This window comes from Echeneis naucrates, chromosome 24, assembly GCF_900963305.1.
Source record: "Echeneis naucrates chromosome 24, fEcheNa1.1, whole genome shotgun sequence".
Lineage (NCBI taxonomy): Eukaryota > Metazoa > Chordata > Actinopteri > Carangiformes > Echeneidae > Echeneis > Echeneis naucrates.
In genome coordinates this window covers 8,637,166-8,660,320 of record NC_042534.1, presented here as the reverse complement: position 1 = coordinate 8,660,320, position 23,155 = coordinate 8,637,166, and the positions used below count along the sequence as shown (strand labels likewise).

Here is a 23,155-nt window from a genome sequence, read left to right as displayed (position 1 = left end):
GTATGTGGTCGGGTCCAGTCTACTCTCTATGGCAGTCAGGTCTAAACTCTGGCCTCTAGGGGGTCCAGTTTATCTGATCGATCCGGTCCACCACTCGGCCAACGTGCTGCTCATCATACTGCATAGAAGTAGTAGATCAGCAACCTCCATCTATATTTTTCATTCAAAGATCCGAACTTAACATTAGCGTGCAGACCTGCTAACTTCGGTTAACTGGGGAGAAACAGAACAGAAATATAAGGACACATTTCCATTAAAGATTAGATTGTCTAGTTTATCGCTACAGTCCCTGGTGGTCTAGTGGTTAGGATTCGGCGCTCTCACCGCCGCGGCCCGGGTTCGATTCCCGGTCAGGGAACTGCACCTTTTTATTTGTTGTAGCTTATTTTTTTCTTCTCGTGTGTGCACCAATCGTCCTTAGAATCATCTTTATTTAAAAGCTAAATTACGCGTCCAGTGTAAAAGGGACGCACTTTGTCCCGTATTTCCGTGTTTAAATTAAAATTAAATATATTAAATATAAATAAAATTAAACGGAATCAATGCATGACAGGGCGCTTTATATGGCAATATACGGTAATACTATTGCCAGCCCTCTCCTGCTCTGTGACCAATGAGCTGCCAGCACACGCACACGCGCAGAATTGGGCTCATTTCATTGGCCAAGGTACCGTCGCTTGCGAAGAAGATACCGGAAGAGATAGCTGGGACAACAAAGCGGCGTGGGTGACTCCGGCCGGACACTCCTTTCTAGACAGGAGGGCCAAACTGTCCCTTAAAATATGGAATCGTCCCACATTTGAAAACCAACTCCTTATTAAACTGATAAGAGAGGCACTTTGTGCCGTATTAAAAAAAAACAAATATATATATATATATATATATATATATTTCAGTGCAACTGTGCGACTCCACCACCGCCGCTGCTACCTCATGCCTGTCTGCAATTGCAAAAAGTCTGAGAATCGCTTTCATGGGGATTCATATTCCTCATTACAGCTGAATAATCACAGGTCACAGGTAAGACTGCAGGTAAGAAACAAATAAACAATATTTTCCAGTAGCCGTTTCACTGTAAAAGCTGGAATAACCATTATTCCCCTCATTTATTACTTTCACACTTTAATTTGACATTTTCTTCTCTTCTGCTGTAACAGTGTGAGAAAAATAAAGAAATTTGAGTTGAATATAACCACTGTTAAAATGATTTGGTAACATTAGCCTCATGCTAACACTCACGCTTGGCCCAGATTCACAACAAGAACGACATAAACTCTTTTTGGACGGAAAACATGGAATACAAAACACTTGGCTTGTCCAGGTTTTTCCGAGCTATTTATCAAATATACCAATAGGTGGCAATGTTTCATTACTTATGTTACAACAAACGGGGTTTAGGAGGGCACCGACTATTAGGCAGATAGACAAGATTAAATCTGTAATTATCACTGCATACTAAAACAACATGTAAATGATATGTGGTTTTTATTTAGTTTTACAGGTTAAGATCTTGGCTTAAGATAATGCAATGTACACTGGAACATGTGACACAAGAGGTGGAAGATAGGACAACTGAGTAGGGTTGGGTTTTTTTTTGTTTTTTTTTTAAAGAATAAAATTAAATTTTTTCAGTTTTTACACACAATTTCTCCCCTGCTGTTCAAAAGAATGATCTGATGTGGTTTACTGTAAATGTAAATCAGCCCCTCTCATAAAGCGTAGGTCTGTTTGAACTGAACCTGTAGGAGAAAGATAGCAATTAGACAGAGATAATGTGTGTTTGCGGAGCCCTCTAAGGTGGGGAAATGCTGAAATCCCTGCAGGAGGACTTTGGGGGCTTCTAATTGGACAGCTCTGGATTTAACCAGTTCCTGGCTGGCCGTGCATCCTGGCAGTTATTTTGACAGGCACTATCATTGTGAGAGAGGAGATAAGTTGTCTTAGGGATCGCCATGGCGCCGGCGAGTCCCTCCTCTGGCCTGCTCAGACTCTTGTCAACCTTTCTCTATCCCCCTCCTCTCCCTGCCCAGTTTGAAGCAAAGAATTGTAGGGGCGGGGGGTTTGGACTGGGAGCAGGGTTTGTATTGGCAAAGAACCTGTGGCTCTGGGTATCATCACCCTCTCTGTGACTCAGAAATAGGATAGCTGGAAATGTCACCTTGTTTTTTGTTTTTGTTTTTTTTACAAATGCTTGACTTGAATGATTTTCTCTCTGCTTATCTCCAGTATGATACTATCTTACTTTACATTCCTAATTGCTAAAGCTTTTTTTAATTACAATTTGTCCCAGATCTCCTTTTTTTGTTTGTAAAAAAAGACAGTGGGAAAGAAATAAGATGTTTAAATGCAGACAGAGTGAAACATTTTCACAGAATTGTATCCAGTAAAAAGCAAAGATGAGCCTCTGTAAACTTTGGACTCTTTGCTGAGTAATGTTTTCAAGATGTGCCTCCTAGAAAAAAAACTATAATAGTAAAAATAATAACAGTCCATGAAAACATATAGGGCTAATGTACCTTCTTTCTATTATATAGGATCTACATTAAGTGGCCACATCACAGCCTCTGCTATTATATTTTTTATGATACTGTCACATCAGATCGAACAGACAGTCTGTTTTTTGCGTTACTGTTACTTCTACAAAGAAGTTCAAAGTTACACACATGCACAGACGCACACTCAGGAATTTATGTAGCAGAAGAGCAGAAAGAGAGGAACAAAAGAAAAGGGGAGAGGGTTTTTCAGGTCTGTGTATCTGAATGCATATGTACTTACAACACATTTATTCATACCTAATAATAAGCTCAACTGTTTCTAAGGTTAGTAGAAAGACTTAAAAAGTGGATGTCTCTTATATCAATTGTCATTCAATGTTTTATCACACTTCTATCTTTTTTAAAGTCAAATGACTGTTGTTGTCACAAAAGCCTGACCCTGCAAAGGCCTTGGAATGATTTAAAATCATTTTGTACGGACGTCACACATTTCGAGCTCAGACTGCAACCACTGATAACTTCAAGTACACTTTGGCAGCAAGAAGCCACAAAACCTAAACATAAAGAAAGGATGTGTCACACAAATGATAATTAATAGGAAATATGAGAGCTGTGATTCATTATAATGAACCAAACCTGTGACATAATGCAGCATTATTTAAAAACAATCTTCACTTTTACAGTGCTTGTATCTAAATGTTTATGGAAAGATAACACAGACAGATTGTTGTGCAATAAACCAACTAGAAACAAGAAGCTAGTAACCACTTACACTAATAACTGTTGAGGGTCTCACTTGCAAACAGCCAACTGCTCTGGCAGATTATAAGTTTTACTTTGAAGGAGCTGAAGAATGGGATGGGTAACTTGTTTTCTTTTTATCTCAAATAGTCAGATTCTGAACAGTTCTGATTATCATGTAGAATAAGTGTGATTTTTGGATTACATATTATTATTATTATATTATATTATTTGGAACTTAAAAAAAAAGATTGTTTTGACTTTTTTTTTTTCTGTTTGTGTATGAAGCTTTTTCTTATACATCATTTTTTCATTGTATGGTTGGATGGATATGCCAGGATGACATGAACAAGATTAAAAATATTCATTGGTGAGATTTCTGGGTATTGGACTTTGTTAACACTAAAGCTCCTATTTTTCCATACTTATGCTAAGATAGAATAACCAGTTGATGAATATTATTGCGGAAATGGGATGGGCATTGATCTTCCCTCTTCTACTGTAGGGCTTTTACTACAAATTTCCACACAAAACGTATTTGTGGAATTAAGAATAGATTGTTTAACACAGTCCCCCTGTCAGAGAAATTTGTGCTTGTCTGTGGCAACAGAATGAAAAACTTGATTTGATGTATACTCAGCACTCCCTTAGGTGGTCCTGTTCCGATTGAGAGACCACCGTGAGGTGAATGACCCCCTACGCATGCATACACACTCCCTGTGCATGCACGCATACTTGCGATTTGCACCAGCCACTTAGCAAAGACAGAGCATGGAAGTGATGGAGACATGGCTTTAAACAGCAGAATACTGTATCACATCCAGTGCCACTACACCCCACTGTCATTCTGCCAAGTCAGCTGAGGCACTGCAGCCATGATCTTTGACCCTGGAACTGAACAGGAGGAGAGAGGTTATCAATGCCAGGGTTTTCACTCTTAAAGCTAAATGTCCAGATAGTGCAGGAGCCACACCTCAAGGACGGGGCAGACAGTGTAAGAAACCTGAGGGATTAATGGACATAAGCAGAATACCATCCCCTCAAACACACACATGCACCCTCTCATCAGTGTTTTTTTTTTTTTTTTTTTCATCACATGACCATGTAGGGGAGCAAACAGTGCATAGTTGTTTACCCTGCTTATCAGTGATGTTGTAACAAGTAGGGGAACACACAGGTTTTAAATCAACTCACATGTATACAGACATAAATGCTAAGAAACCTCACCTTGTGTAGATGTGAAACAACACTAGATCAAAATGTGGTGAACTGTAACTGTTGTTGGTGAAAACAACTCAGATATTCTTTGCATTTGTCTATGGTCAGCCAGAATCCACGCATTATCTATTTGCCTCTCTCCTCTGAGCTCATATCTTTTGATGCAGCTAAATTAACTGAGGTTGTTCTCAATTAGTATTTCTCATTTTCTGTTGTCCGAGAACTTAATAAGTTTGAAACAGTGACTGCACCATGGCTCATTTAGACGCATTTCTAAGCTGCTCCTAAAAGCCTGTGCCTTGTCAGGGTCACTGGAGGCCGGGACAAAACCAGCGGTCCCAATAAACACTGCTCGGAGGCTCGATATTGGGATGTCTTTACCAGTCACCCAGAACTGAAACAGACTTTTGAAAGCAAAAATGAAAACACCCTCGAGCATCATCAAGCAAGCCCAGTTGTCTTTATTTAAACTTTTCCTCAATACAGGTACGCGTAATAAAAGTAGTTTATTTACAGTAATGGAGGTACTGGTCATTCAATTGGAAGTGCTGCTGGGAAACCAGGACTGCCCTTAAGCCAACGTGTAGCCCTTCACCCTTGGTTGGCACCCTCACATGTTCCTGTGCTAGGTCAATACCTTTTTCATTTCGTGTTTGAAAAATGTGCTGCTGGCTGTAAACATCCTCCAAATAGAACTTCTGTTTGTCCAAATTCATTTGCCCAAAGCTGTAAATTTGATCTTCCAGTCACTCAGACATTTTCAGAAACTCTGCAAGCCAAATGCTGTAGAGACGTGTGACAATTTTCTGACCTTTGATAACCTTACTTGACATGTAGGAGTTCATGTTAACAGTGGTCTGTATTGTGACTTGAGTAAAGATGATGAACTATTATTTCTCATTTAGAAATAAATCTCCTTCAGAAATCTCTAAACTCTCCTCTGATCTCATCTGCCATAAAAGCGGCTTAAAATCATTTTTAAGAAGGCTCTGTCTGTATTTCACTTGTAGGCAAAGCTATGAGCTCCAGCAAACATTAGACTATAAATAACAGCTATAAATTCCTTTATGAATTATGACTGTGCCTGCCCATTTATGATTGTGCGATAAGTCAACTTTTCATGTACTGTAGGGGTAGTCCTCCTTTGAGAGGCTGAAGATATAAGGGGCATGTTAAAGGTAAATGATTTTGTGCTTACTGAGACTGAGTGTCTACGTGTATACCTTTTGATGTGTATCCTTGTGTGTGTGTGTGTGTGCGCGCTCAGATATACACTCCCACTCTCACACTCAGTCTCTGCTTAGTCCAAGCCAGCGCCACATCAGTCCATCATCACAGATATGGCTTGTGGTTAGATAGCAGGTCTGGCGGTGCACAAGACATTTTGTCCACTCTGTCATGTTTACTTATAATGATAAGCTTTGATGGATTCTCCACAAACTATAGATGCCATGGCGTGTGCATACACACCATCTACTCCACTAGTGCGCATGTGCTGGACCAGAAAAGAAGAAAAAAACAGAGTCAGTAGTAGGAAAAAATTTAATCTGGCAAGGTCCAAGTAAGATGTCCAAACAAATTGAGGCTATTAGCAAAATAATAAAAATTTATCTTTAATAAAGTGCATATACATAATAAACAAACTTGCAATAATTACCTATCCTTTGGTCGTCGAGAATAAAAATGTTTTGAAGCTTATGAAAAAGTATTTTCAATCATTTAACACAATAATGGCAACAGGCTCTGAAGTTAGGGGAGTAGATTTGTTCTTTGTGTTTAGAAATGGATTCCTTGCATAATTTTAAAACTCTTAACAGGGCAGGTTCACGAAAAATATTTAAAAAATTTCAAAAGCAAAATGTTTTAGTTGCTGCTAACTGGATATGGTCTTTTCCGACTACTGTTAAAGTGAACAGTACATGCGATGATCTTCCCTTTGGTTTAGTCTAAATCAAAAAGTATCTGTTCCAGGCTTGATGTTGCTCTCTGATCTGTTGTTCGGCCTGTACAGTGTTTCCATTGGGTCGGTTTACTTTAGCCTGGCACTGAGCCAGACTGCAGACCACCACAACTGTTCTGGACCAATTAAAAAGACTGATGAGGCCCGTGCTTATCCTGTCACCCCGAGGAGGGGGGGGGCCAGGCACTGACAGGCCGCATGGCATACGATGGAGAGCAAAGATGTCATATTGTTGGTGGGTTGGTGATTGCGTATTGATAACTTCATAGATGAAAATTAAATAAAAATACACCTTGATGATGATGATGATGAAGATGAAGATGGTGGCTTACCTGCTAATGAAACAATCCTCTGTTAAAACACCTTCTTCTCTACAATCACTGACAATATAGTCATAGCTGTTTTGAAGCAGTTCACTTCCAGTTTTTTTTTTTTGTTCTTTCTGAACATATCAGCCTGGTATAATACGGTGATCAGCTCATGTGTTGCCGTCTAGAGAGAATGAACTTAGACCCACTTTGTTAGTAAATTTTGCCAGCAAATACAGGCTGCGTAGTTCTCCAGTCCAACATTGTTATTCACTTATTTTCAATGAATGAACTGAAATGTGTGAAGTAAGTGTGTTTAGGGATTGAAATTCTAAATTAATTGAAGATACTCCTTTATCAGTTATTAGTTAAAAAGATTGAGCAGGGGGGAGACTTATCCTTCCAGAGCATACAAAGAAATTAGTTTAAACCACATTTGCATCTTATGCACATTCCTTTTGTACATATTTGTTGATTACATTTAGTTTTATATAGTTATTTATATATTCTTTCTGTCAATTAAATATTTCTATCTCATCTAGTCAATTCCTGCATTTCTATTTTCTTGCGCTGTATTATGCAATTTTCCCCAACATGCCTTTTTACCCATTGAGGGACTAATAAAGGTTCGTTATCTTTATATTATCTTTAAATACATTGAACTTGAAGTGACCTCAAGTTCAATGTTATGCTTTGATATGATTTAGAGATTTGAAAAGTTGAATGAATAAATCATGTACAAGACTTGTTTTTTTTTTTTTTTTTTGTTTTTTTTTTTTACTCTGTGCTGCTGCAACGATTGCAACTTCTCCACTGTAGGACAATGAAAACAAGCTGCTGGCACAGAACTCTTTGGATCTGTGTGAAATTGCATATTCTTCTTTTTCCCATGAATTCAAATATCTTACAGTAAGAGTGAACCCTGAGTGCAGCTTTCACCCCCACTCTGAACATTATCTCACCTCCACTCCCAATCTTCCTCTTGTTTTATAGTTATTTACACCCAAGCACGCCATGGCCACTGGTGAAATTTAGGGAGTGAGAGTCTGACAAAGAGAGTGAGAGAAAATAACAGCAAGAAGTTTAGGATAAGCAACTCAGAAACAACGGAGTCTTTCTTTAGCTGCTTCTTATTTTACATATCACCCTTCTTCTCACTCTGTCAAGGCCGATTTTTTTTCTTCCTCCTACTTGCTCGGCTGAGAAAAGGTCAGAGAGAGAGAGAGAGAGAAAGCAACAGACAGACACACACACACACACACACACACACACACACACACACAAATTCAGGACTGCCCGACCGCAACCGTTACAAATCTCCTCTGCCTTATCCAGGACAACACACTGATAAGTGTGTCTCCACTCCCCATCCGACAGATCCATCTCTGAAAACATCTGACACACACATAGGAAGATGTGGAAATATGTGTGTATTTGTGTGTGTTGTGTGTAAGTGGCAGATTGATGGTTCAGTTCACTCCCATTAACTATAAATGAGTCAAACCAGAATTAAAGAAATGGGAAGAGTTGAGTTGTATGGTATGGGGGGGAAACACTGATGCTGTGGGATGATAATTAACAAGGTTTAGATGACTTAGGTTGTATCTCTGTTTGCACTTTTTGGGAGTGCTGCACCTGCAACTAATGATGTGAAACTTGCCAGCTTCATCTGTTACAACTCTCCACTCTACCCTCACTCCCCACACATCAAACTTGCACCTGTTGACCTGCAACAAGTCACACACACACACACACACACACACCTTTTACAAATTTTCTGGCATGACAATAGCCATTCCACCACTTGGGGTCGAATGGCTAAGTGCCTCCTTAACCTAGACTCTGGCAATTAATTCCCAGACTTTTCCTTCGATTAATTAATGTTTCATGGAGTAATACCAACTCTGACATCATGATATGTCAACTGCACAGCAGCCGCCCCGTCTTTTATGGAGATACATGGGCTGACGAGTGTCACGAAAAATAACCTCAGCTTTATGAGGCAGCTTTGTTCTCCGCATATCTGATATCTGAGTTTTATCGAGCTGTGTGAGTGGAAGGGTAATTGATTTTTTGAGAGAGAGGTCAAAAAGATATATTTTATGATCCAAAAAGTGATTCCCTGAACTTGTGGACTTTATTTTTTGCAAAAAAAATGTCAGTCACCACTGAAATATTGTGACAAAAGTTGTGGGAGATAAGAAATGACAACACTTTTGCTGCTTTGGGATATGTGAGGCAAAAATACAAGCTATTTTTACAGAGGTGGATGAGAAGATCCTCCTTTGGAGAAGTTCTGCATTTGGGAATTTTGATAAGAAACAGCTCATTAACTGCACAATTTATGTCTGCTGTGGATGAGATCCTTCTGTTTATCTAATAGAGTCTGTGGAAGCAGAAGATGCTGATATTGAAGATGAGAACACAACCACACAGTTAAAGATGCGTTCAGATATGCATGCAGTTCCCCATTTTATACATATGCAAGGTTAGTCAGCAGTGGATTTGAGAAGTGGATTTTGATGTATTCAATTCATGAAAAAACTTGTTTAATAATGATCTCCACCATGACAGAAAAAAGATTTTGGGCGATTTCCCGAGGTATTGATTTATTTATTATTTTGCTAGCCTAAAAGTTAATTTAACAGTTTTCTGAATGTAAAAGTTGTACCCACCACGTGGAAGTTTAGAATTGTAAAAACTCTCCTCATGTTTCCAGAAAGCCAGCGTGGGTGACTCCCTCTTTTTTTTTCCATACATTAGCCGTACAGTATTACCTCCTGCATTTGTGTGTTTTGGTGGTGGACGTGCGGGGCCACTGGGTCGAGGTGGGCTGGGTCCACGGTTCCCACAGCCTGTGTGGAGGCAGCTTCTGCCGCACTATCAGCCTCTGTCTCCGGCCCCCCCCACCCCACCCCCAGCACCAGCGGGCCCCCTTACGTCAGCCCAAGCCTGATAACGGGGTCTACAGCAGGCAACAGAGGAGGGGGGGTGGCTCAAGATGGAGGGATGAGGTGGAAGGAGAGTGGTCGGCCAGCAGGGAGGGAAGGAGGGAGGGAATGGGGTTACACTAACAGAGCCAGCGTTGGATAAGGCCCACAGACTGATAAGACGGAGCAGAGTGTGGAGCCTCTTTTGTTTTCCACTGCTCCTCCTGTCTGGTGGCATCTCCATTCTGACATTCCCTCGCTCTCCTTGACCACTTTCAGTGTCTGTTTCCAGCATGACTTGTTCAACTTCTCTCCTCCACAGCCTCTCCTCTCTTTGTTTAAACCAAAATACTCCCGCCGTTATCCGGTGTGTGCGCTGCTGGTCCCTGAATTGATGCACCTTTTCTCCTCTGCCTTCTTCGTTGTGTTTTTGTTTTCTCTCTTAGAGAGGGAGGAGCCAGTTTGTGACTGACAGAGGGAGAGGGTTTTCTGACGTTGACATAAAAAAGTTCACACACTGGCTTCCAATCTGTCCTCCTCTCATTTTCTCAACAGCCCACTCTGCATCTTTTTGCAACATTTTAACGGCTGACACCTCTTTAACCTTCTCTGTGTGAACTCTGCATGAACTTTTCTTAGACACCAATATCCATTGTTTTGATGATGTCACCTCACCTTTGCCTAACCTGGATCTTACCCCCAGTTTGCCCCTCCACGTTCAAACAAATAGCTTTTCATCTGCCTGCCACATCACACTGCAACTAAGTCCCATGTATCAGCATATTAAACACCGGCGCCATGTGTGTGCGTGTTTGTGTGTATGTGTGCGTTCCCTATTTGCTCTTCGGGCCTTTTCTTGCTAACGGACTTTGGCCACTGCTTATCACAGGGAGAGGTCCTGGGATCCCTGTGTCTTCAATGCTAAAAATACATTTGCCACAGCTTACCCACACACTAATGTGCACACACACTTTTAATGTCTCACGCCATCCCATTCTGAAGCTCTCAGTCAGGTATCACAGCAGAGTTCTGCATGTCAAACCTTTTGCACGTTGCTCACCCGACCACAACCGCTCACTCACAGAACTCAATTTTTCTCTCTATTTTATATCTGACGTTTGAACAAACAACACTCAGGAGTGGAATTTCAAATATTAGCACAAAAGCATCAAAGAAATATTCAGCTGCTTGTGTGACTGAATTGGTGAAGTAGCTTTACAAATGTGAGAGATCATCAGGGGCAAAAGAGATTTTGATAATTGGATTCTTATCATCTGTAATTGAGTGTTGTGTGATGTGTTTGCTCTGCTCTCCAAACAGTGTGAACTAAGAGTCAAATTCAGCACTTGAGCCCGATACATATGAGAACCTGCAACTGAGGAGTTAATAATTTATACAAAAACACACTCCTGGTTAATGGTCTCTCTCTCTCTCTCTCTCTCTCTCTTTCTCTTTCTGTGTGTGTGTGTGTGTGTGTGTGTGTGTGTGTGTGTGTGTGTTAGAAGAGAGAGAGATGATCTGTATAGCTGAAGCTTAAGTGTCTTGTTGAGAGGACTTGTGTCTCCCCATTGTGACTCCCTGACCTTACCTGGTCAAACACACTTAATCCACTTAATCCACAAACACAACACACAGATACCTTAGAATAACTCCAAAACCACACACTCGCATTCATACAAATACACGCATAATCATAATCCCAAAGGAAAAGTGAAGCTATTACTAGAAATGCCGATTTTGAAGATGCAGACAAATACTCTCATAGATATCAATGACTACACCTTAACTGAAGTATTATTATTAATGTTTTTTTTTACCATTTTTCTTCAAGGTATTATTTATTACACCTACCTTGAGAGAGAGAGACCCAAAAACATGGTGTGGTGTGTGTGTGTGTGTGTGTGTGTGTGTGTGTGTGGAGGGGAGGGGGGGGCACTTTATAAACCAGTATTTGTGATTGTATTTGTAAAAAGCCATTTTACCAAGGAGTGAGAATAGACACAAGGCAACAGCCCCACTCAGATCTGATAACCCTAAAAATGTGTCTATTTCTCAGCGTGATGGATTATATAGCCATGTGGACATGCTGCCTTATTTTGAAGGCAAGCAAAAATCAGCTGGAATTGAATAAACACGACAAATAGGGACAAGAATGTCAGACTAATCGGATGTAATCAGAGATCCTCATGAGCTCAGTTCCCACACAGTGAGGTAACATTGATTAGCACTGTTTTAGTGAGACCGTTATCACCTGAATAGATCGCCGATGATTAGTCTGATCAGATAAAACAGGACAAACAGGTGAGGTCAGCAAGAACCGATGCAGAAGAGATTAAAGGCCATTTGTAAAAAGGATGATGACTTCAAGCTCACTCAGCAAAAATGAGAATATCAAGGTGTGTGTGTGTGTGTGTGTCTTTGTGTTTTTGTGTGTGTTTCCCTGATCTCTGCAGGCTCATATGGACAGCGAATTCTGCTTCCTGGATTTTCCTCTTTCCCCATTTGAAGTCTTCTTCCTGGAGCCAGGAGTCTACCAGCCTCTGTGTGTGTGTGTTCTTGTGTTTGTGTGTGTGAGGAAGAAGGTCCAAAGTAAGTCACCGACCCCCAAAATGATTGAGTCCCTGGCCCAGCCAGGACGGTGACAGTTTTCCTGGATCCTGGTTTGAATGCACACACACACACACACACACACACACCTTCCTCAGCAATAGTCTGCTGTTGGCCACATTCCAGTATCTCTATCTATTCCTTCAAGTAACACCTCCTCATTCATACACACTGACAGCAAACACATACACCACACACAGTTGCAAAGAGTCATGGTTATAAACACACACACACACACACTCGCCCAGATGAACGTTTTGATGAGCTCTGGCCTCTGTCACTCTCAGTGATACAGCCTGGCATGTGCAAACACACAAATGAAAACACAGACTGTACTGTAAAATAACAGAGAAGAGGATGAACTCTTTTATTTCAAGGTATTTTTGTAAACTCTTCACCCAACATGAGCTCAGATTAGACTGCAGGATGCTGGAGTTTATAGCAGCAGAAACAAAGTACGACACTTATTGCTGCTGAATGAGGACTGACATTATCTTCCCCACCAAATTTCTCATGCAACATGCAAAAATTCCTCCAAGTTTTTTTTGATATCTGTTCACATGTCAGGCTATACTGTGTTGATCCATTCCCCTCACAAAACAGCACACGCACACTGAACCTCTATACATTAACTGGAGCCATAAAAGCATGAATCATCTCTGACAATCTCCAGGGACTAACCACCACGCCTTGATATTATTAGCCAGCAATTGGTGGATGTGTTATCAGCCAGCAGTTACACATTGATCACAGTTCCCCATTTCCAAAGAGGTAATATTGCTCTATTTGCCTCAACTTCTACAAGAGAAATAAAATAAAAACGAAACGATAGATAGATAGATAGATAGATAGTTTTTTTTTTATTTCCATTATCTGATTTGCAGTGGATCATGTACAGGAATGGTCATTTAAGGATTTTTGCTAAATGTTTTGTTAGTTGCTTTTCGACACACTCCTTCAGACGTTTTAAATGAGCTGTGATTAATAACATGTATGAGGACAGCATTCCTTTTAGCTGGGTCAGATCCATGGACCCTGTTGAGGTGCACGCTGACTCATGCCGGGGCACTTAAATGGAGCACAGTCTGTGATGACAAGTCAAAACATTTTCCAGAGAGCAGCTTTGTCAGACTACTTTTTGTAAATTTGTAAAAGAAACAAGAAGAGGGCAGTTAATTTGGTATCTCTTATCATTTATAGTTCTGTATATTCGCATTTGTTTTTATTTGCTTCTCATTAGGGTGCCTCTGATATAAATGGATCTTGCATAGATCATCACTTAGATAAACAGATAATATACAAGAAAGCGAATTCATTTTGTGCATTATAAAGTTAATCTTGCTTTTCCTACAACAAGGCTACTGTATATTCATCACTAAACTACATCCGGCCAAACTCTGTTTAGTACACACACACACACACACACACACAGTCTGTGTAGAGTCACATAACTCAATGAGAGGCTGTCAGTGGGAAGTGGCTGCACAATGAAATGGCCTGCTGTGTTTATCCCGCTGGTGTTGATGACAAGTATAAATCTGTGCTCATGAGGACAACAGTCGCCTTCCGACTTCCGACTAAAGCATCCAGCACTATTCTTCATTTGTGTCAAGAATAATAATAATAATAATAATAATAATAAAATCACCCCTCACAAAAGTCTCATATACGATCTGAAAATAATAATTCAAACTCAAGATTTTAAGTGACAAGAAATTGAAACAAATCTGCGGATCTTTTGGGAGAAGCTCTTTAAAATGACATTATAATATAATATTCCTCAGTTAAACTGATGTCGATCATGTCCTGTTTTTAGGAGTTTGATTGGAGCGATTTGTCTTAATAGTTGAATATATCTCAACACAACAATGCGGCTGAATTCTTTCAAATGTTTCGGTTTTATTTTGAGTCTTTTTTTTTTTACTTATCTACAGCCTATCTAAAGTATAGCGATTTTCTGGAGATTATACTGAAACAATTATTCATCATTTAGTAAAAAAAAAAAAACAAAAACAAAAACGACCGGTCATTTTAACGGGCAATTGGGGAAAAATTAAAAACAGGGAAACTCCGATGCATCATTTATCATTTCAGATCAACGATATTAATAGTAATGAGAAATAAATTGTAAAAAGCGATTAGTTGATAGTTGAACCTCAAAAGGCCCAATGTTCAAAATAATTTTATTTACACATATATTATTCAGATCGTTTAGAAATAGAGAATGATAATAAGGGCGAATAAACGACCAACAACTGAAAAACTAAAAATGTTGCTGCTGCTGCTGTTGGTGGTTAAAATCAGTTTCCCTGACTGAGAATCTGAGGAGCAGACCACCCAGACCTCAGGTCGGCTCAGAATGAATCCTAATTAAAACATTATTATTAAGAGTAATCACCAACCCTAATTGACTTTTCAAACATTTGAACATTTCTGTTTGACTTGGAGAGAGAGAGAGAGAGAGAGAGAGGGAGGGAGAGAGAGGTTGGGTGATAACAGCTGGATCTTGATCACAGGGTTTAGTCTGTCACTCCCCCTCCTGTCTCCTGGCTCACTTTGGTCCTAATTGTCTGAATGCTTAACAGTAGATGTGATCTGAACCAGGACCAGGGGGCTCCTACGTTTTTCTCTTCATACTCAGTCATTTTGTGCGCAGCCGTGTCCTCCATCTGCTCCTCGCCTCTACCGACACGGATGTCCAGCTCCAAGGAAAGGATATGTACCAGGGCATAATGACGACCAACCACGGACCCTCTTCCTACGAGGCCGGATTTCTGCACAACGCCTCGGCGGGCACCTCTCCGGTTTATGTGCCCACCACCCGGGTGGTCACCCCGATGATCCCGGCGCTGCCTTACCTCCAGACGGCCGGTGCGTCGCAGCAGAGCAGCCCCGCGTCGAGCCACTCCGGCTGGGCGCAGCCGGGGGCGGACTCGGTGCCCTCGTACAACCACTCCCCGATGTCTCCGCGTTTCGCCTTCTCCACCAGCCCGCCGCTGTCCTCCGGGGTGGCCACGGCCCGGGAGACGGCGGCTTCGTACAGCAGCCCGCTGAACATCTCGGCCAACGGGAGGGAGCACTACGGCGGCCGGGGCCTCAGCGGGTCATACCACAGCCCCTACCCGGCCTACATGAGCCCGAACGTGGGCGGGACGTGGCCGGCGTCCCCCTTCGACAGCCCGGTGCTCCACGGGCTGCAGCCCGGTGCTCCTCCGGGAACGGCCCGGCACCCAAACATAGGTGAGACACGGCAACACAACCGCAACAAAACCCAAGTTTTGTTATTGTGACAGTTAAATGTGTGTGTTGGAGTTATTCTGGGCTCTCTGTGCTATTTCACATTTTTAGTTTGGAGACAGAAAATCATGTTGACTTCCAGCAGACAGAAAATACTCTTTATACACTTTAATATTTGGAAATTAATGAACGATCATTGCGTAAAAACTGCTGTGAAGAAGGGAAAAGGTCGAAAAACCGGGAATATAATTATCTTAGAAAAAAGGTCCGCAGGTTTTAAAATATAACCCTCCAATAATATGCTGCTGATCAATAAATATGCTTCTTTTCCCGTTTAATATTAATGTAACAGTTTCTACATGAAAATAAAGATGACGGAATAATCGGGATCACGTTTGCTATCATCTTAATGGCCTGACTTCTGATTTAAAGATAACAAAAATATCAATGAGTCTATGATAATAAAGCGCAAAGTGTGAACGTGCAAATGAATTTTTAGATAGCTGTAACTAGATAACTTTACAAATATGTTTCTATTTTTATAATGTTTTCTAGATCTAACGGTGTGAATGATCCTAATGGATTTAAACGAGACAAGACGTGCAGGTGTGTGTGTGTGTGTGTGTGTGTGTGTGTGTGTGTTCATGATGTCTTTTGATGTGTATAAAACCACACTGACCAAAAACACCTTCATTATAATGAATGATACAAAGCGTGCGACCACAAAATAAGAAAACGAAGGTTTACTGTTACTTTGTATAATTTTCATTTGTTGCATTTTTATGAATATATATATATATAAAGTGATTCCTAATTTATAAGCGCTTCAGTCAAGACAGTTCACCGAAAAACACAAATTCTCTTTTCCGAAATCTTTATCGCCAAATTTCATTCTTATTCCCAAAACAAACGTTGGCATCACAAAGGTTTAAAAAGTCAAACCACACAGCGTAACGTCGCCACGTAATTAACTGAATTTAAGATTTAGTCATGACGTTAATTAATTTAATATTTTTAGCAGGACTGAACAATATAGTAAAACATATTCTCTTGGCTTCTCTTGCTGGATAAATAGGTTGCACGTGATGAAATACAATTTTATTGATTTCCGTTTATTGTATAGTGTATTTTAATATTAATAAAAATAGACAGAGAAGAGAACAGGCCATATTCTAAGTTTAGTATAATATAATATAGTTAAAGACAGTGAATTGACGTTTAAATGTTTTAAAAGCAGTACTCCTAAAAGTCAGGCTGGACTGGACTGAAAACATTATTAACATGTTTTTTTTACAAAGATATGAATAACAGCAGCATTACTGAAATTAATGTTTAACTCCAGATGAATGGCTGACATCGTTTATGAGAATGATACTTTATAAACTGAGTTTGACTGTGGCCTGCTGCATTAGCTCAGATTTGATTCGATCTGATTGTGATCCTGAGCTGCACTGCACCACCTTGTTCTTTCTTCACTCTGGAGCCACAAAATACCTTTTCAAATGTTTTCGAGAAATCTCATCACTTTATTCTGAGTATATCTTAACGCTGGATATCAGCTGAGGCTCAGATCTGACCAATGGCTCCCTCATGTCCTTGAGCTGGATGTGAATTTGGCCTATAACTGCAGGTTGCTCTGAACTCTGGACCATATAGAATCACAATGATTTCACAATGTATTGATTTTGCTTAGGTTGTCAGTTTTTCAATGCTTTGACTTGCACTTTGTTTAGTCTACAATGCTAATCAGAATTGACTTAGTTTGACCCGTGTTTCTCCATTATCTATATTTTCTGTACAGCTGCAGGGTGATAAGGAGCCTTAACCACTTCAATCGCTTTATCGTTTCTTAAAGGGGATTCAAGCATCTTTAAATGTTATGTCTAACCTATTCTCACGTTCCAGTTCTTTCCTGGACGTCAGTTATTATTATTGTTTTGAGGTCTAAACAATAGCTAATTAAGAGCAGATTACTTTGTCTTTTTTGAATATAAAGTTCTCTGTCTGCCAGTAAACATGTCACCGACATATTGATCATTTGGGAAGCTTCAACACTCATATCAAAGTTCCTCCGCTGGAACCATTTGACAAGGAAAGACAAAAAGATCAACTAGAGCAGATAACGGCATTGATCCAATCTGTCCGACATCTAGCTGGACTTAAAGCGAAGCTTGGTCTCCGTTGCTCGTTTTTACAGAAGAAACACAGTCCTATCGGCAACAAGACAACACTCAGTGATGCAACAGAACATCGAATGAAACCACAAATTAAAGCTTTAATTCAATGGAATTAAGTAATGCAGTGAAAGTCTCCAGGGTTTCTCTTTGTAAATGAAACTATTTCACTGGTTTTCTTACAATTTAATGAAAAATTAAAAAACGAGTCACAATCAGACTTAATGAGAAATACATTAATACAGTCGGATTAATGTTTAGCCTGATCCATAACTGCCTTTTTAATGAGGAACTGACGTTTTTGAAGGCACTTTAAAAATCTTTACTTTATTCCATCCGACATAATTTTAAAATGACTTGGTTGGTGGTTTACAAAATCTTTGCATTAATTCTATTGTAAATGTACAGGAATGAACAGGATAATCTGTCTGCCTCTAACAGGAAGCCAGTTTAGTGATACTGTTCTGAATAAATTAACGTAAAATTGACATTATTTTGGTTTCTAAAGCTATATGACCCACATTATCTACATGGAATCCAGAATGAAGTCAGCTTTGTGTTTTATATTATTTTATATTGTTCTGTTTTGGAAATAAAAATGTATTATAGGACTGAAATATTTAGGACTTTTCTGCATTTGGATAAACATAAAAAAATGTCACAAATCTTAAAAAGGTAAAATGGTAAATATATATATGTATTTTTATGTATTTTTTTCTGGAGGAATAAGTACAAGTACGAATATTAAACAGCAAAAATTAATAGTCACATTAAAAATAAAACACCTTGACTGAAAATGTTCTAAGACACATTATAATAAATAGATCAATATATCTCTATAGATATAAGTAGATATGAATGAAATGTACATTGAATATTAAGTGAGTCACTATATTTATTTGATTCAAATGTAGTTAGTAGTTAGTTTATACATTAATATTTCACATATATCAATGAATGGATTAGTCTTGAGAGTTCATCACTTATTGTGCTAGATCAGAGTCAGATCAGGTAATCCAACCTGAAATGTAACGAAAGGTTCAAACACGCTGTGCACGCTGAGCTGTGTAAATAAACGTTGCCCCTTTTAAATGTTGCTACTGTTAATTCTCTTTAGCCGTATTATTGTTGTGTTTAACAATAGCATTTCAGAGCTGCACGGGCAGGTGCTTTTCACGTTCATCACGGCCGATTCAGTCCTTCCCATTTTCACCCCGAGGCATTAATGTGGCTGTTAATACAGCGAGCCCATTATTTTCAGTATGTATGTGATAAAGATGCACAGTGACATTTATACAGCGGAAAAAATATCCCCCTGTCGAGATAGACACTTCAGTATTTCTTTTGTGTATTGTCTTATGTTGTGTTGTGTTGGCTACAATGGCTGACTCTCCCAAGGTTAGCTTGCCCCGCTGTCTCTGTTTTGCTCTCAGCCTTGGAGGAGGCCTGCATATGCATCACTGCCATTCCTCTTACTCTGTGCAAGGAGGGAGGAACAAATGGAGGCCACAGTTGTACTCTCTGAACGACAGTAATTACCGACCAAAGCGTACGAATAGAAAAACTATTAGGGTGCAATTTCAATGGAAATTGAAGTTGATGTCTTCTGCAGTTTTTCCATGCTATTGTGTCTTTAACTTCACTTTGCTGATCATTTTTACGACCTGTCCTGTTCTATCACCACTAAGTGCAGAAAAAAAAGGAGCCAATCTGTCACTTCCACACCGCAGATTAATGCCTTCTGTGAAAAAGCTGAGTGGTTCTTGGGACGTACTGTTAAGTGCCAGATGAGAGAGTGAAGATTACATTCATCGGATGTCATGCTATCTGAGAGAGAGGGAGAAAGAGATGTGATAGACATAGAGTCTCTATTTGAATATGATGGAGCTCCACTCTGTCTCTATTTCCAGCCGACTCTTTATCTGAAGGGGAGTTATGAGATAAGGAGGGATTCCAGCCTGTGCTGCTGTGGACTGTGTGCCTGCAGCCTGCTCCTCCTGCCGGTGTACAGGCATCACTGCACAACATAATCACCCTGTCAGGGTTGGACAGTGCAGGAGACAGTTTATGGAACAGAATGGAAAGAATCTATTTAGCACAAACCCAGCTGGAAGTTTCCGTTTCTCTGGGAATCCCTGAATATTTCGCGGTTTGGTGATGTGAACTGAACTGAACCTGTGCTCTAAGTAATAATATATATGGAAATTCTAATAAGATTTCAGTTTAAGCGGGAGAGTGTTTCGCTACACGTAGCATTGATAGATGCCTGAACTGATGTTAAAATGTGAAAAGCATGACAGCTGGTTGCAGTTCAGTTGATTTTTTACTTGTCCTTTCTGATCAGATTTGTTCGATGACTTTGCTGAGGGACGAGAGTGTGTGAACTGTGGGGCGATGTCAACCCCCCTCTGGAGGCGGGATGGTACAGGCCACTACCTATGTAATGCCTGTGGGCTGTACCACAAGATGAATGGCATCAACAGACCTCTCATCAAACCCCAAAGACGACTGGTGGGTGCACCACAATTCCTATCTAATGCTGTAATAGAGATATTTTTTTTTATGTGAAAGATGAATTTCTTACCTCTTTCTCTTGAAATGTTTTGTATGTGTCAGTCTGCCTCACGGAGGGTGGGCCTATCCTGCACCAACTGTCACACCACCACCACCACCCTGTGGCGACGAAACGCAGAGGGGGAGCCGGTCTGCAACGCCTGTGGCCTCTACATGAAACTCCATGGGGTAAGAGAGAATGAAGGCAGGGGTTGAAAATATTCTATATTATGGATGTTGCAAAATTCAACAATTTGCTTTTGCCCTTACCTTGGTGTCTCGACAGGTACCCCGACCCCTGGCTATGAAGAAAGAGGGGATCCAGACTCGCAAACGCAAACCCAAGAACCTCAACAAGTCCCAAACTGGTGAGTGCTAAAAATACATATTTAGTCTAATAAATGACTTGACGATGAAGTGAAAATGAATAAAGATGTGAAAGCAGTCGCCCATCTTCTTTGGATTTTCTACAAACTGAATCGTGTTATTGCACACTGGGGCTGACCGTGAGGGATGACCATGTCTCTGTGCTCCACAGGGACTCCTGGCAGTGAAGGGACTCCAGTCACACCTAGCAGCACTCCCCGGGCCAACACCACCACTACCAACACTACAGAGGAGCCCCGGCAGATCAAGACAGAGCCGGAGACTCACAGCTTGTACACACACCACAGCACACACGCACAGGTATGACGTTTCACAGCGCATGGTGTGGTCGCTTCTTCTTCTTCTTCAAGCTTTATGGCAGCAACAGCTTACTGTTGCTTTAAGGGAGATCAGGGAAAAATGACATCCATGTTACAATTATGCCAAATTTAACCGCGTTAAGCCATTTTACAATTTCATCCACTCAAATGGCCATTCAGAACAAATTGTACCTCTTTGACTCTTTTTGCCATGTTCTACTGTCATTCTAGATTTCAGCCCTGCCAGCCTACATGGCAGCTCAAGGAGGGGCCATTCCTCTCAAGATGTCGCCTGGAGGCCACAGCTCTTCTGGTTCCAAAGCTGAACCTTGGAACAATCTAATCCTGGCTTAGAGGACCAGCAGCCCAGCATCTCAAACCAAGTCATGTACAGTGATTTAGCTCTCCTGACAGACCAGAGTCTCAGGAAGGTGGACTGCTGCTTGGGAGGCATGCGATCCCACACAGCCCGCTCACCCCGCATGTGAGGATTGAGTGCAAAAAATCTTGGAAAGAAATATGGCAACCAGAACAGAAATGGAGATCGTTAACATAATTGCACAGCTGTTGTGCATGCGATCCTGTCAGAATTTGTGTTAAGCAATTGTGAAAGAGCAACTCTGTGTCTCGAACCACAAAACAAATTTTGATATGAAAAACTGCAACTGTGACAGAACTTTGTATTTTTCTCTCTCACATTGTGCCGTGCAAGTACTCAGCTTAAGCTGTCAAACAAGCCAGTGGCAAACGACAGTAAATTCCCAGGGTTGTTTTTATTTCAACATATTTGACTTTCGTTGTAATTATTGGCATGTTATTATGGACAATTCTTAAGAACAAGAAATGACTGATATACCAAACATCATACATAAAGACGGCAGCAGCAGGACATTCTTGTTGTAGCAGGAGATGTTGTAAGTGTGTTTAAAGTGTCAATTCGTATAAATAAGAAAAGTAACACCTATATATTTTCACACTTACCCCAGTGGTGCATTTGTAGATAATGTTTTGAAAAACTCAGTAGCAATGTCTCAGGATAAGACAAAAATATGTGCTGGTCACTTAATAATCCACAGACCTCAGAGTTGTGTGTTCCAAATTGTTTATGACTTTCTGTTCATCCAAAGAACCCGGTGTATTGTTTTTGATAAGGCATGTTGCTAATGAGTTCTTCAAATGGGTTACAATTGTTTGAGCACCTCAGTTGTAATGGGGTGGCAAAATTAGTCTTAGCAGCTTTTATCTGCACCACAAGAAAACGTTAACTGCCAGAACATTGGTGGACATTATTTAAGATCAACTGACACTTAAATACTATAAAATCCAAGCAACATTTACTACCCATCACTGTGACATAAAGTAGAAACATTACAATGCATATAACCTCCAGTCCTACAAAGACAAACAAATAATAATTATTTAAACCCTTTACGACTGGATTTATTTACAATTTTCCAAATAAGAAAAAAGATATTAAACTTGCATTGGGGGAATAAATATGCCATCTCATTGCATATGCATTCTGAATGGAAGCAGGTTGAGGCTTATTGGCAACAATCGGCATCAAGGGGTCAATTATTGTAAAACTTGCTGCAACTTTAAGAGAACTGCTCTTAACATCCACCACTCTTCGATGAAGTGATACATGATTTCCTATTAAGTGCAACAGAAATTGCTCCCTGCTATCCATGTGTCAGCAGCTCCCTCTGCTGACACATGTTCTTCCAAAGGAATAAAATCTAAAGGCCCTTCCCAAAAATCCCACGGCTATTTATTATTATAGACACAACCCCAAACCACACTATCTTTCAATTATCGTCTATTATAGGGAGGTTTTTTTGGTGAATAGTTTGACAAAGTACTGTATCAAAATTGTACAGTATGTTTTCTTGCGACATGCATGGAGGCAACATATGTAAATGTGGGACACCACCATGAATAATTAGCAAAACAACAATATGAGTATATATGTAAAAACTCCACTCCAGTATACCTGTGTAATACACCATTTGTGATATAATGTAAGTAAAGACATCGTGAGAGATGGACAAGTGTACATGTATTTCTTTCTACCTGATGCTCGTCCTCTGTTCAACTGTAGCTCCATGGAGGAACCTAATAAAACAAGGCATCTTGAGATTACAAATGCTGTAGCTTTTGGCAACTTTCTTTGTGCTTCAAATGCATGCCGAAGATTTTTGGATAGGTTAGAAAGGTACGCCATTTGTCAAACTCATAAGGGATTT

General features: G+C 40.2%; 1 protein-coding gene and 1 non-coding gene across 2 annotated transcripts; both read left to right on the top strand.

Moving 5' to 3' along the window:
- The first annotated feature begins 286 nt into the window (after positions 1-286).
- Positions 287-358, top strand: trnae-cuc (transfer RNA glutamic acid (anticodon CUC)). The gene has a single exon. It is a non-coding gene; the product is annotated as a tRNA-Glu (tRNA).
- Positions 359-14,976: 14,618 nt separating this feature from the next.
- Positions 14,977-21,263, top strand: gata4 (GATA binding protein 4). The gene is made up of 6 exons (XM_029496695.1): positions 14,977-15,499; positions 20,015-20,181; positions 20,287-20,412; positions 20,510-20,591; positions 20,762-20,910; positions 21,141-21,263. The coding sequence occupies exons 1-6, from the start codon at positions 14,977-14,979 to the stop codon at positions 21,261-21,263; spliced, it is 1,170 nt and encodes a 389-aa protein (XP_029352555.1).
- Positions 21,264-23,155: the final 1,892 nt, after the last annotated feature.